The 14,472-nt window shown below is 40.9% G+C and overlaps 1 protein-coding gene across 1 annotated transcript in view; it reads right to left on the bottom strand.

Annotated features, from left to right (window-relative positions):
* The window catches only part of atad2b (ATPase family AAA domain containing 2B), a 66,410-nt gene extending 54,504 nt beyond the window's left edge, over window positions 1-11,906 (bottom strand). The window contains exons 1-18 of the mRNA XM_005917725.3: window positions 11,683-11,906; window positions 9,776-9,942; window positions 8,851-8,882; window positions 8,599-8,746; window positions 8,173-8,272; window positions 7,938-8,067; window positions 7,606-7,755; window positions 7,391-7,466; window positions 7,130-7,231; window positions 6,939-7,050; window positions 5,786-5,901; window positions 5,277-5,451; window positions 5,018-5,106; window positions 4,084-4,243; window positions 3,015-3,105; window positions 2,476-2,787; window positions 1,648-1,804; window positions 152-338 (exon numbers count right to left, since the gene is read on the bottom strand). Coding sequence (XP_005917787.1) covers window positions 152-338; window positions 1,648-1,804; window positions 2,476-2,787; window positions 3,015-3,105; window positions 4,084-4,243; window positions 5,018-5,106; window positions 5,277-5,451; window positions 5,786-5,901; window positions 6,939-7,050; window positions 7,130-7,231; window positions 7,391-7,466; window positions 7,606-7,755; window positions 7,938-8,067; window positions 8,173-8,272; window positions 8,599-8,746; window positions 8,851-8,882; window positions 9,776-9,942; window positions 11,683-11,781 — 2,403 coding nt within the window. The 5' untranslated portion in view covers window positions 11,782-11,906. The remainder of the gene's footprint in view (window positions 1-151; window positions 339-1,647; window positions 1,805-2,475; window positions 2,788-3,014; window positions 3,106-4,083; window positions 4,244-5,017; window positions 5,107-5,276; window positions 5,452-5,785; window positions 5,902-6,938; window positions 7,051-7,129; window positions 7,232-7,390; window positions 7,467-7,605; window positions 7,756-7,937; window positions 8,068-8,172; window positions 8,273-8,598; window positions 8,747-8,850; window positions 8,883-9,775; window positions 9,943-11,682) is intronic.
* Between the last annotated feature and the right edge of the window lie 2,566 nt (window positions 11,907-14,472).

A 14,472-nucleotide genomic window follows, 5' to 3' on the forward strand; every position in this document is an offset into this window, starting at 1 on the left:
GTTTTCTAAAACTGAAGAAATGGAAATAAAGATTGTGGAAGCCAGCAGATTGCCTACTGTCTCCAAATTTTGTTCTCACAGTAAAACAACTTCAGTTAAATAAATACATGTCTGCACCTTCTCAGTGCATCGGTATGCGTTTGCGCTTTACCTGAGCACAGGACTCCTCTGGCGTCTTGGCGCTAACGGAGTAGAGAGTGGGCAAGTCCAGGCGGTGTACTGGTAGCTTGTCCAGGTGGTGCAGCAAGGCAGGGGCCAAGTGGGAGCTCTGTCCTGAGCCCGGGGCCCCTGCCAGGAGCAGACGAGGCCTGTATGCTGTGGGCTGTTGGAGGGCAGAGCTAGAGGCAGATGGGAGTTCACAGTTAGTGTATCATCTATCACTATATGAGTGCAGTACAACAGTCCTCCAGTCATTTAAAAAGCCTCGTCACAGCAGAAGCCCTATTGTTCTCTTTTTACTTTTGTGCACTCACTGAAAAAACTACAGCTTAGTCCGAGTCTGTAAGAGTTGCTTTTAATTGCAATGAATCTTTGGCATTTAGTGTAAAAGCAATCCCACACACAAGTGATGCAGAAAAATAAGCCACACGTGAAGAAGAGTGGTCAGAGGAAAAACAACAGGAATTCAGTATGGTTTTGCAAACACCCAGCTGTGAACACATTACTTGTGCACATGTGCACGCACAAGGCAACATGCCCGCTTGCAGCAGCTTATTGTTGTTTTCAAGGTTTGTGTAGGAGCACAATCTTAGTAATCCTGCTCTGCATTTTACTTGATGGCTTTTTTGAAGGCAAAAATGACTGGGACTCCTCCCTTATCTCAGAGTTACATGAGTTCTACTTCTGCAGTAATTGTTATCTGTACTCAACCTCGAGGAGACATGTTTTTGAAACAGAGTTCTGACAAAATCTGTCCTACTGCAGCACAGCTGTTTGATAACAACGCCAATAAGCCACTTAAGCATGGCTTTGCCTGCATTCAATCCAGTAGGTGCCATTAATCTACAAATCTAGACATGCCTTCAGGGGCTTTTCCTATATGCATCTAACACACAGTGCGAGCAAATTTTATACAGCTTGAAAGCAAGAAGCTTGATAAGTGCTTAATGTGTTTATCAAATAGTTCAAGTTAACGGAAAGTCAAAAGCCAAGTACTTGATAGGTTTATTTCCTTTGCCAGTCTACATTTCTAAATAGAAGGTGCAATAGCAATTCTGGTTTGTGAGTCGTCTTATCACCTTCTGTTTCCTCTTTCATCCTCTCCTATGATCTAACCCCTTTGACTCTACAGCTGAGGATTGTTAATAAATACTCCCAGTGGAACAACTGTATATTTGTTGCCTTAGAGGTTGCCTTCATCTAAGGAGATAGCAGTATTTCAAGGCTCACTGGAGCTATTGTAGCACGAATTAAATGGCGAAAATGAGAACCGATAGCACCTGTTTGTACAAAGTTATTGTAACTTCAGCGTTAGAAAATGCAGTTCTGTAGAGCAGTCTGAAGTTTTTTTATCTGAGTAGGTCTTAAATGCAGTCTTGTGATAAAAGATGTTTTTTTCTGACACAACATTCATTCCATCTGTTGGTTATGACACGTAAGCGCCGTTGCACAAAAAAAGCACATAAAAGCCATCTTTGGTGAACTCACGAGGAGAAATGGAGGAAGGGTCTGTGCATTGCAGAAGAGGTGAGCTGACTCTTTGGGGATGCAGCAGGCTGGACTTCATAAATGGAAGCAGAGCCTTCCTCATTGTCATCGTCGCTATACAGGTCCTCTTCTAGCAGATGATTGTCACCGCCTAGCACTGTGAGGAACATTGATCATGTACACATGTGGCTACTCACTTTTCCTGGCTTTACTCAGTGTGCTGATGGCAAACGGGTACATAAAAAATTGTTTCTGAAAAGTTTAATCCTGAAAGTAGCACTGCTGCTGATGTTAATGAAGCAAATTCAACAAGAAAATTAAATTTAAAGAAAAAAAAGCAAATCTGCTTATTAGGTAGAGATGTTTAGGCCATTTGACATCATGCACAGCTATGGGATTTTCATGTCATTAAAGGCTTTTAGAAGTATGATTCCTGCAAGCAATCTCCAACTGGTCGAGTATTGCATCGAGCCTAATCTGCTGTAAACAGTCTTCAGTTGACTGGAGTGGGAGTTGAGTTATTGAAGCGCTCACAGGATGACTAGTTATCCAATCTCTGTGCCATCACTTCTGCATACACAAGGGAGATGTTTCACTACAGATTCTATGTTCACTGTGTGAGGGCGATACAAAGCACTTTGGTAATAAGGTTGGGGAACGAGATAGAGATAATCAAATACTACAAAGTACCAACAGGAAAAACAAACTAACAAGAGAGACAGGTGGCAAGAGAGATAAGAGCAAGAGTGACAGTGGAAAAACAGCAGCAAGAAAAGGAAAACACATGATAGAATTGAAACCACAGGTGCCTGGGTTCCAGACGCCTACCGTGTGTGTTGTCCCTGTCAGTACACTGAGCATGGGGGAAGACTCTGAGCAGAGCTTTCAGCACCAAGGAGAAGGAAGTGGCCAGCAGGGGCCTGAGGGTTGGGGACAAGGCTCGGCCTGGGGGAGCCAAAGCCCTCTGGGAGGCTGGGACAATTGTCCTCATTGCTTTGCTGAAGTCGCCAGGCCCCAGGACGATAGAGGCGACGTCCAGCTTCAGTTTGACGCTGCTGCCATAGATCTGGGGATAGCGGCGGCGCAACGCCATCAAGGCTGCCTCTGTGCAAAGTGCTTTGATGTCAGCACCGCAGTAGCCTGTAAGAAAGAGAACAACAAAGCTTAGTGAATCATTTGTTTTCCTAATTAGGGTTTTACGCTGGCTCTTTTGGCACAGCCACCGTGAGCTGTTGCCACTTCATGGTGAAAAATTTTCAATTGTCTTTTATTGTTCTACCCGAACACCTGGAGCTTTAAAGTAAAGCTACACATTGCAGTCACTTTCAAAATTGGCATAATGTTTTATACTTAAACATCACTCTTACCGACACATTTTTCTGCAAGTTCATCTAAAAATGGCTCAGACAATTTGGGATTCCAGTCCCGTGTGTGGATCTCCAAAATGTGCTTTCTGGCCTGAAGAGAGAGTAGTGAATAGGGAAAAAAACCCAAATAAATAAAACACAAGGAGCAAAAACATGAGGTAAGAAACCCAGAAAAACACACCATAAATACACCTATTAAATGTAAGCACCCTTCACCCTATCTAGAACTGACAACATAATGAGAAAGATCAAAACAGAGCCAAGTGAGTGAATGAGTTCAGCTGAAACGTTTGCCAAAGCTACACCCTACAATTCACTGCAACATCTCCACAGGACTCCGCTTTGATGATCGGCCAATGAGAACAAAGTGGTTTTTATCGTGAATAAAGTGCGAGAGTTTTCATCATGTTTCATCATATCTACCTTTCTATTCAACTGGCATCATTGAGATGGATTTCATGAAGCTGTCTAGCTTGGGCAACACCGGAACATAGCAGAACTAAAACATGTAAAAAGACTCGCTTTTGCATAAGAGAGAGTGTTTTTTCCCCCCATCCTCTAATCATTCAGAGCTTACTACCGGTGAGAAGCCACCACTGGCTTGCAGATTAGCCTTTGATTACCAGTGATCCTACTGTGTGGACAAACGATGCAAGGCGACCCATTAGACAGACTCGATGGGGAGGAGTCACCTGCACTGTTCTGGTCATCTGATTCACTGTCACTTTTACTCACACGCAACATTGTTTTATGCTTCCCGCCCTCTAAGAGCTAAATAAAGCAATTACGTATGGGGAAAAAAATTAAACTTCTGAGACTGAATTTTAATTTTCTAGAAAGCTAATGAGCATCTGCTTTGCCACATGCTTAACTCAAAACATCAAACACTGAGGATGAAGAGAAAAAAAACAGGAGATTTTTAATAGCCAGCGGGCTGTGTGTACCAATTTTGTCACAGGACTTATGAGTAAGAGACTAATTATGTTTGCATTATTTTCGATCTCCAGCTGGGTGTCATTGAAACAACTGTGCGCGCACTTCCACTGTATACAGTATTGATGTTTCTCACCTTCTTATCGGGCAGGCTGAACAGAAACTCCCGGTCAAAGCGTCCAGGCCTCCTGAGTGCCGGGTCGATAGAGTCAAGTCTGTTTGTAGCACCAATGACCACTATCTCCCCTCGACTGTCCAAGCCGTCCATCAAGGCCAGCAAAGTTGATACAATAGAACTGTACAGAGAAAAGGAGGCAATTACAAAAGCTGCCAGACAGTTATAGAACAACAAATTCAATTTTGTACATGCATGGCTCTAAAACATTATACGCAAACCTTCATGCAAGAGCCAAATACTGTTTGAATCAATACTGATACGGGTCATGAGTTGGTACAACCTAAATTAACAAGGCTTTATTTTTGCAAATGGTACAAAGATTTGGTCCATTAAACAGCCATACTGAATAAAATAGTGTGGTGCAAAGAGCAACTGTGCTTGTGCTCTGTTGACTAAAGCGTGGCAGCATGGATGAAAAAAGAGAGCATACACACTCTTCACGTTTTGGAATAAACTGTGGTTTAAATGGCACTCTTCACAGTTACAAATATTTAATTTTATAGCAGGCAATTGTTTAAGCAAGGCTCAACTTCAAACTGTGTTTACGTGAAAGGCCTCTTAACCCACGCACAGTTCAGATTCAGTGGTTTAAATCAGAAGTGAAGGTCCCCTGATTTCCACTACTACTGTGACCAAGGCTCAAATGAAACTCAAATTCTGTTGACGACAACCAGGAAAGTAGATATCCAGTAAATTTAATTTACAATTGGAGCTACAATGCCAGCAGTTTTAGCAAAACTGCGCCACCTATTGGTAGTTAAAAAGACAGCAGTTTGGAACTGCACATGCAGAGACATGCCACTGCTGCTAATGTGCAGCAGTGTTGTATAGGTTAGGCATTTTACATTTACATGAAGCAGCTGTGCATCTTTGAAAATGACATTGGCCTTACCTGTGTATCTGGTCTTGCTTGCTGGAGCGAACAGGAGCCAAACCATCAATCTCATCAAAAAAAATTATGGATGGCCTCATAAGGTAAGCCTGGTCAAAAGCACACACAGGACCAAAGTCAAGCTTACTTAACTCAATATATGATTACACTCCTTAGCTTTACCTGTGTTTAAGTACAAAGAACTAGAAGAACTGAAAACATGCCATCAGAATCAAAAAAATGTCTTCCACCTCATCAGAGTGCTGTTGCAGTGGTTTACCTGGTCAAAGAGCAGGCGTAGCTGCCGTTCTGATTCACCAACCCACTTGCTGAGGCAGTCGGCTCCTTTCCTCATGAAGAAGGAAACCTTCCTGTCACCATGACTGCACTCATTGGCAAGAGCTCGCGCAACCAGGGTCTTTCCTGTGCCTGGTGGGCCATAGAACAAACACCCTCTAAAAAAAGAACAGGGGGAGAATAGGACCTTAGTTTATGTGATAATTACAGCTCACCACTTTTTAGATTCATCTCTAAAATGACTACATAAAGGAAATTCTCACCCTGTGGTTGATCAATATTTGATGTTAATAGTACTTCAAGCTGTAAATTGTTGGGATAACTCAATTTTATGCTCCCTTAACCAACTTCAAATAGTGCTTACACTTCTTTTATCGTGCACAAAAGGCATAAATATAATGTCATCATTAAAGTAACGATCCCATTTTTTCCCTAGAAAACACAGCATAAATTGGAACTGAATAACTTTATATTCTTGCAGTATGTTCTCACCTGGGAGGCTGAATCTTGAACTTCTCAAAGATCTCAGGATACAGCAGAGGGAATACCACCATTTCCTTTAGTGACTGTATGTGATTACTAAGACCACCCACATTGTCAAATCTTACCTAGGGAGAAGACACACACAACCACAGACATATTTTAAGTCAGTTTATCCAATGTCGGAAGCAAGCGCTGTACCTCTCTTCCTGACTTTAAGCCACCTTTCTTCTAGTGGGCTCTTTCTTGCAAACAAAAGATTTGAAAATCACATGGTGAAGTTTCTGTGCTCAGAGATCGAGCTGAACAAATGAAGGATATCCCCCCTCCCTGACATCATACAGACCCAAGAGTAGAAAAAGAAAATTGTATGGGATATTTATAGAACTTTTCCACTAGTATTTACTCGGATCAACTGGGAATGGCTCGACTCGGTTTTTAGGGTTTCCCATTAGGTGATAGTACCCAGTACCAGGTATTTTAGTACCTACTCAGCCGCGTTTCCGAGCATTCTGAGGCAATCCAAAAATGAGACGTCAACAGCCTGCATTCTACTGATTGGTTAGTCAGTGGCATCACTCAATGAGTCATGAGAGCATCTCCTTCACAAAAATCTAAAGCCCCATTATTGAAACCCGGCAATGAGGGAAATGCCTAAAGGAAAACAACACCGTGGTCCCCAAGTCTGACAAAAACCCACACCGAGCAGCGGGTATACCATCATCTCAACGCCCTCCATTCGCATTACATACAAATGACGTCAGAGGACTTTCGGGACACGGCTGTAACGACCGCACACACATTTTGCGATGTTTAATTGTAATGGAAAACCACCGAAAAGAGTCGAATCACGTTTAGTCCAGTAGATGCTAGAGGAAAAGGGCTATTAGAGCAGCCTGAAGTACATTCTAAGTGTGTCCATACACTGAACTCTTTAATGGAGATTTTGGCTATGTTTAATATGGCAATCCACCACTTTAAATAAGGAAAAGCATAACAGGTCACATTTTAACTCAGAAAATTTCTTTTTTATGTATTAATAATTGACAGTTCCAAAACTAAACAGTGGGTCGTTTAGTTTTGTCTAATAATTTTGATGAACCCAAGTATTCAGGCTAAACTGTGTTCTATTATTGTTTTGGAACTTGGGAGTATTTTCACTCACTGAAGGGTCAAGGTTCATTGGATCCACATCAGCCAAGCTTGCACCCACTTTAACTCGATCACGCAGCACCCCACTAGCCAGGTCTTCAGCCGTCAGATTCATGGGCAAGCACCTGTTGCAACAAATTCAAGTGAGTACAACCGAGTAGTTAAAAACACTGAGGGACGAAGAAAGAAGGCAGCAGCCAGCACCTGTTCCTGGCCCGAGTCATGCTCTTGCTTTTTCTGCGCTCAAAGCGTTCTTCATCAGAAGATGAGGTGGTGTCACTGCTGTGAATGGCGTGTTTCTTCACTCTGGAGAGGCGTGACAAATCAAGAGTCAGAATCGTATCACTCCGCACTGACATTCCTTTTTTCCCTCATGAGCACATTACTCGTACTAGTGAAAAGCTACTTGTGAAAAAGACAGTAATATGTTGAGCACCAGATTTGGGCTTTTCACAGTTTGCCCACCTTATATGGCTTCTCCTCGCTGGGGATCTGTGGGTGTCAAAAAGTGAGGGGTTGCTCTGTTTTCTGTTCACTGGCTCTGAAAAAAGGGAAACAAAAAATGATTAGTGGTTACACTCTGGTATAATTTCCACTTACTGTGATTTTTTTTCTGTTTAAATTACATTTGAAACCAATTTAGAAGCTTGAAGAATAATACAGAAAATACATATATTTACCAATAGGCGGTGCTTCATATCTCTGCACTGTCTTACGCTGCCGCAGATTGTACGGCCTGTCATTTTCCTCCCCTGCCTCCTCTGCTTCATCTCCTTCATCATCGTCATCATCATCCTCTGCATCTTCCTCCTCTTCCTCACCATGAGATTCTGAAAGCCATAAGTATCATCTTTAAATTTGAGAATACTGAGTTTTTAAAATATTATACAGTACACTAAGCAATCAAAATTTTTTATGATTAATTTGTTTTAAGACGAGGTACTTCATAACGACTTCATGATCTCTTGCTTTCTTCACTGATTTGTAAGCAGAACATTAATAGGGAACTGACCTTCAGTTCCTTCCTCCTCTTCCTCCTCCTGCTCTGTTTTGCCCATGACTTTGTGATGCGCAGGTATGTTGAAAGTACTCCTGCGCATGGATTTCCTGCGCTTCACCCGTGAATACATGTCCATGTTTTCCTAAACGAGAAGAGCCTTAATGCCAACACTTGCATTCACCTTGCATCATCAGGCAGTGGTACTTTTCAAACCCTGGTTTGTGTGGCGCTCCACTGCTTCGCTCACCTCCTCAGTTTCTCCGGTCCACATGCGAAGTCGCTCCACCTCACGATTCTGCCTGATGCTACTGATGTTGTCCATCTCCTGAAGAACAGCCTCCGCGGTGCTGCACACACGTAAACCAACACAGAATGAGAAACAAGATAACAACTTTGTCTACAGTGTTCTCTTTTCAGAGTACAGAATCTCAAAAATGTTTTTCTCTCTACTCATGTTTCATCTTAAACCTTGAACCAATAAACACTGTGACAACTTACAACACACAGCATACAAATACTATTTAATAAGGAATATTTTTTTAGGATCCACTTTCATATGTTCCAAAAATGAATGTGTCTTTCAAATGAACCGGTTAACCACATTTCCAGCTCATTCTCTGTTCAAAGCACTGTTGCAAAGAAACATGTCAACAGTATGACTGCCTGAAGCTACCTGTTGACCAGCTGGTCAAACAGCAGGCTCTGATTGAGGTGTTCAAATTGGCTCTTCTTCACCCGACAGCTCCTCTTCAGCTCCACATGGCCATTCATATGAGAGTGATCTCCCCCTCCGCTCTCCTCATTCCGGTGACTCATATGGGCTGCAGCACAGATAGAAGATTCAATTAAAATTGGTATTTTTTAATCATATGCTCCCCAGATGATTGTTATTTAAACAGGGATAAACTGGGGGAAAATACTTTACCATGCCCATTTTGCATGATGCGAGACGACAGTCTGTAAAACAGAACAACAAAGAGAAAATAATTCTGACAGCTGCACAAAAGATGGCAATCACACATATTACTGCTTAGGAGCTTAGGATGGAGTGTTTCTGATCACAATGCACAACAAGGCTACAAGATTAAACCAAAAATCATTATCACAATTATTTTAGTTGATAACTGTGACCTGGATTTTTTTGAACATTTGAATTTCCATGAAGAAGAAAAAAACAAAACAAAAAACAGGTAGAGCTAGTGGGTGACACGGGTAAAGAGTGCAGCTACCAGTCTGCCTCTAATGGGGAGCCTCAAGGTGCAGTGAACTTGTGTGCCTTGTGAGACCTGCAAGTTAGCCCTGGGGCCAGGTGGCCAAAGGAAAGACCCTCAAATGCGAGGCCAACTTCTAATAATCCATCCCCAAGTTTACCCATGGAAACCTTATAAGTTTTTCTTCCTCTTAACAGGTCTATGCATGCTCTCTTTTGGTCATCTCAGCTAGAGCTGAACTAAACAGCAAGTGAGTCTGAACTTTTATGGAAGGGTAAAAAAAATGTATGCTTGACAATAGCAGGAAAAAAGTATTAAAGAAAAATAAAAATATATATACAAAGAAATAACTCTTAAAAAGAAAATAAACAAAGAAAACTGCATTTTAAAAAATTAGGCAAACGTAATGCAAAAAGAAGTAACTGTTTTATCCAGATAATCTTGTCTTCATAACTGTTAAAAGCGAAGATCATAACTGATCATAATTTCAAATTTGGTTAATCACACAGCACTAAAACATGACATGTAACAATGCAACTCTGGTTTCACAGCCAGAGCCACAAAATATCTATCTTGACCAACTCTGTCTTAATTAAATTTACGTGTGTAAAAAAAAAAAAAACTAGGCCAAGAGCTGACCTTGTGCAGTAGGTAGGAATGCCCCAGCTGACCCTCTGGCCCTTAGTCTGAGGGGACGGGGAGGTATCACTGGAGCTTGGCTCAGAAGCAGTCTGCCGCCGTGTGCGCTTGGAAGGCGGTGCAAACCGTGGACTGCTGGGACTGCTCGCATCACTGCTGGGTTCCTTCTGTTGGACAAACACACACATAACACCAGAACTTAGGGGAGTGAAGGCAAAACTGTGACACACAATCAGAAAAAACAAGGAAAGGAAAAAAGAGGATAACAAATACAGAGAGAATCTTTCACAAATATCTGCATACAAGGTCTCTTTGAATATTAAGTAAAAATATATTTCATGGGGCGGGAAAAAAAATATAAAAAAATCGAGGACACAAGAGAACAAGATCGGAGAGCGTCAAATCCAGAATAGAGGACTGTCATGAAACAAGACGCCCTGAACCCACTTCCTCAATGTACCCTGTGAATCTCAGCACAGCACCAACCAGACATATGCCCTTGATGCTCATGCCCTTCACAGCCTAACTTCCCCGCTGATATGTGAGCATATCTCACTGTTGTCATAGGCAACTGTCTGCAGTGCTGACAGAGGGGTTTGTCTGACTGGGTGGATAGATGGATGCAGACAGACTGTAAAATGCAGGATGTACCAGGAGTGAAGAAACGCACAGAGGCTGCCCAAGAGGTGCACCCTGAAATCATTTCCACATGTGAATCACTCTGCAAACACTGTCACAGCAGGACAGTCGGTTCTGACAAGTTCTGACAAGGTCAACAAGTAGCTAACAGAGTAAAATGGCTGGTTGCATGGAGTACAACACTACACTGACTTCTTGTGATATGGCAATGTAAATAAAAGGTGGGAAAGTTACAACTCTGTTACAAAGAGTGCAGTTCTACACTCACACAGTGCAATATCGGGTGCTATCGATTGGTCTGGACCGGAGTGGGTCATGATTTCATGAATCATGACCCACAATTCTGCGACGTACCACCACTCGTCCAACAAACCACTAAAACTCAGGAATGCGCTAACAGCAACTAACAGATATTTCCCATTGATTAAATGATTTCTTTGTCTGTGTTAAGTGCCGTAATAATCGTAAATATTACGGAAATACATACCTTCCTGTCTTGCATAATCACAATGTTTACATTTTGAAACAAAGCCTGTCAGGCAGCTTGTAGGTCGGGCGATCGGGAGTAAAATCTAAAGCTCATTTATCAAATCATTCTTTCGAAGAACACACGGGAATATTTAACTCTACGAGTGTGTTTTAAACGGACAGTCTAAAAACCAACTTGCCCATGGGTCTTTGGGTCATTTATAACTCAAAGTTCACCAGGTTCAGACTTGCTAAATACGGACCCGAGCCAGCCAACTGTTGTGAACCTGGGACTCCCTTCCCCCCACTGTAAGCTAGCTGCTAGGCTAACTATAACCTACAATGCTAGCTTAACTATCGCTTTCTCCCTTCATATGTGAGATAATAAGTAAGCTGACACTTCGAGGATAGCGACACATAGTAGTTCCAACAGCCTTGAGTCAAAACCCCAACTGTCTTTATTGGGTGGGCTAATTAATGGTGAAAACAGTGGAACAAGTCAGCCGGTTAAAATTGCCAAAAACAAAGGGAACTCAAGTTGAAGCTATAGCCAGTTCATATCGCTAGCTTGTAATCTAACAGCTGTACAATCCGTTCAGTGCGAAGGATACGCAAACGACTAGCCGCATTCATGTCTTACACTGTGTATCTGCGTGACTGTGTTGGTGTCAGTGTCGATACTGCTCGTATTTTGCTGTGAATAATACATTATGTGGAGCACCTTGAGGCCAAGGCTAGCAGCCAGCTAGCCAAACTAGCCAGCCAGCTAGCTCGCCGGTAAAGAAAAGAAACCGGCTTACATGTTCCTCAGAGTTTCGCTCGTTTCTCGACGACGACCTAGTCCTCGACGAGATGAATGGACCGCTCCTAGTCCGTGAGCTTTTCCTTGTGTTCACCATGTTTTTTTTTTCTTTTGTCTGCCCCTTACTGAATCTCTCTAACCGGCTCTAAACACTGCCTCAGTGAGAGCAGGATCGAGTTCGAGGCGCCATCTCTCTCTCTCTCTCTGTGTGTCTACCTCTCTATCTCCCCGCCTCTCTCTCCCTCTCTCTCTCTCTGTGTGTGGTGGTTCTAAGTCTGTTTGGCAGGTGCATTCATTTCTGCTGACTGGATTACCACCAAAAGACCTACTATCTTTGTTATTACATGGATACTTTATATCACAAAGGCAGTAATTCTTAATGCACATATGTTACTATGGGTAAGTACTTGTATTGTACACTGGGGACAGTCAGTTAATCAGCTAAGTACTATTAAAGCACGATAAGTCACCAAATAAATAACAAAAGGTGGTACACTTGACGCCAGCAGGAAAACAGATGGAAGTGGGCAGCCTGCACTTTATCATACAAACTGTCTGCAGTTTTTTTCCCAGGATACCCAGTATGTGCAGCAATTCACTCTTTGTCTTCATCAAATATATATATATATATTAAAACATCAACAAATGTAAAAGGTCTGTGAATGATAAAAAATATTTAGATTTGCCCTGTAAAGCTGCAATCAGAATCTTTAAAACTCAAATAATCACACAAGCTATTATTACTACAACCTAAAAAACTGTTTTTGTTTGCAAGACAGGGCTGAATTGTACTGACTATCAAATTTTGAATTCTTTGTGACCTCCAAGTATGTAGTAGAAGAGGCTGAATTAATAATAATCTCTTCTCACTTTGATGCTTTTAGCCTTGCTTCTTTCACTGCACTCCCTGTCATTTTATCCCCACAAGTAAAAATGACTGTTTGTGTGTTTTCTGTTCTATTTCTGGCTCGAGTCAAGATGCAACTGTGCTAGCCATCTGTTTTGGGTTTTTTTCTTCTTTTTTCCCTCTTTTTTGGTTCAAGCAATGGTTTCTAAAAATCAATGTCAAAATGTTTGTTGTTTTTTTCTTAAGAACCTTGTGCCATAAAATATTCTGATTTGATATCTCAAATACATATTTTTATACAAATGTAAGAAAATCTAAACATTTCACATGGAAACAGGAATCTGTTTTCATTATCATTGTACCCTGTTCTGAGCATAAGTGGGCAATGCACTCCAGCCAAGCTGTCGATTTCAAATGAAGTGAACTAGACGATTCATTCACATGTCCAGTTCATTATCTCGCCATCGAAATATCGGTTAGATGATTGAAAAATGACATTTCTTTACCTGTGCTTATATGTTCTCATAGAGTTTAATAGAAGGTATGGGAATGCAGAAAAGGTCAAGGGTCACTGAAATTATTCTCCACTAATACGCCATCAAAGCTCAGGCATGGATTTCATGTTAACCAAACATATTTTCCTGGATATGATTTAAGTCCACACCTAAACTAAATTCTGTTACCATCAAGAGCTTCCTTTCATTTTTAAACATTTTTTTAATCTCTCATTAGCATAATTTCAGAAATACAGCCTGTTTTTCACACCATACATCACCTTCTTCGCTGTTTAGATGCTTAGTAATTGATGTAACATAGGTCAAGTTTAGATTACTACTTTTATTAGAAGTAGTGAAAATACTACAATAATACATTTGCTAGCAACGATAATTGATTCAGAGATAATGAAAATAAGTTTAAGGATGTGGTTTATACTGAACATGCCACCTTGGATGCTATATTATTTCTCAAGCACAATGTCTATAATTATGTCAAAAAAAGTATAAACGTATGCCAAATTCATAAATACGAGGCACATTTAATAAGTAAGCAAATGAATGGGGAAAAATAAAAAGATATTTTATAAAATTATATTTGATGTGTTGAATTATATATGACTATTAAATGACCATGCTGTAGTATTGTTTGTATTGGCTACAATGTGCAACATAATGACATAATATATCATGCATTATTCACGTTTTGCGTCACAATAACAAATAGGCAACAATTTAAATGTTATTATTGTACAGTGAAAGTGGTGTCATGCACGTGAAAGGTAATTTAAGTGTATAACTGCTACAAATGGGTCATTAAAACCTGTTGTGAGGTGGTTGTTAGGGAACATAATATGTGATATAGATGAGAACCTTGAGGGGCCCAAAGCTGTACCCCTACAGGAAGCAATTCACAGCGATTTGGCAACTACAGGCCACAGAAAGTGATTCACATTCAGGCATTTGAAGCAACTACAAGTAAAATAACCAGTGATGTTGTATAGACTACTGAGTGCGGGATGTCACTGATTAACATAGTAAATATATCGTAATAAATCTATTGGAGTTTCAGTGAGGCAGTCAGAGCCTAGAATGTCCATAAGCAATCACCTGTCAGCTTCAAAGCAATGTGATCACATCCAGCGTGGAAGATGTACCTGTGTCCCAGGTTTGGTTGCTCTGTCCTTAATTAAAACAACCAAAAAGAGATTTTGTGCGTTTCAGTAAGATAGCTTTTTTTTTAAATTGTTATTTATTTTTTGTTTTTTTACTGATTTATTTACCTGTTCATTTATAATTTTGGTAGTTTTGGTCCTCAGGGCGTATGAGAAGCTTCTGCAAGAAAATGTACCAGAAAACTATATTAAATTATTTTTGTCTGTGTTTGTTTCCCTGCGTGTTTATTAGTGAGTCATTAATTATTTGTTTTGTATTTTGGCAGTTTAAG

This window comes from Haplochromis burtoni, unplaced genomic scaffold, assembly GCF_018398535.1.
Source record: "Haplochromis burtoni strain Fernald_Lab_line unplaced genomic scaffold, NCSU_Asbu1 Contig_28, whole genome shotgun sequence".
NCBI classification, from domain to species: Eukaryota; Metazoa; Chordata; class Actinopteri; order Cichliformes; family Cichlidae; genus Haplochromis; species Haplochromis burtoni.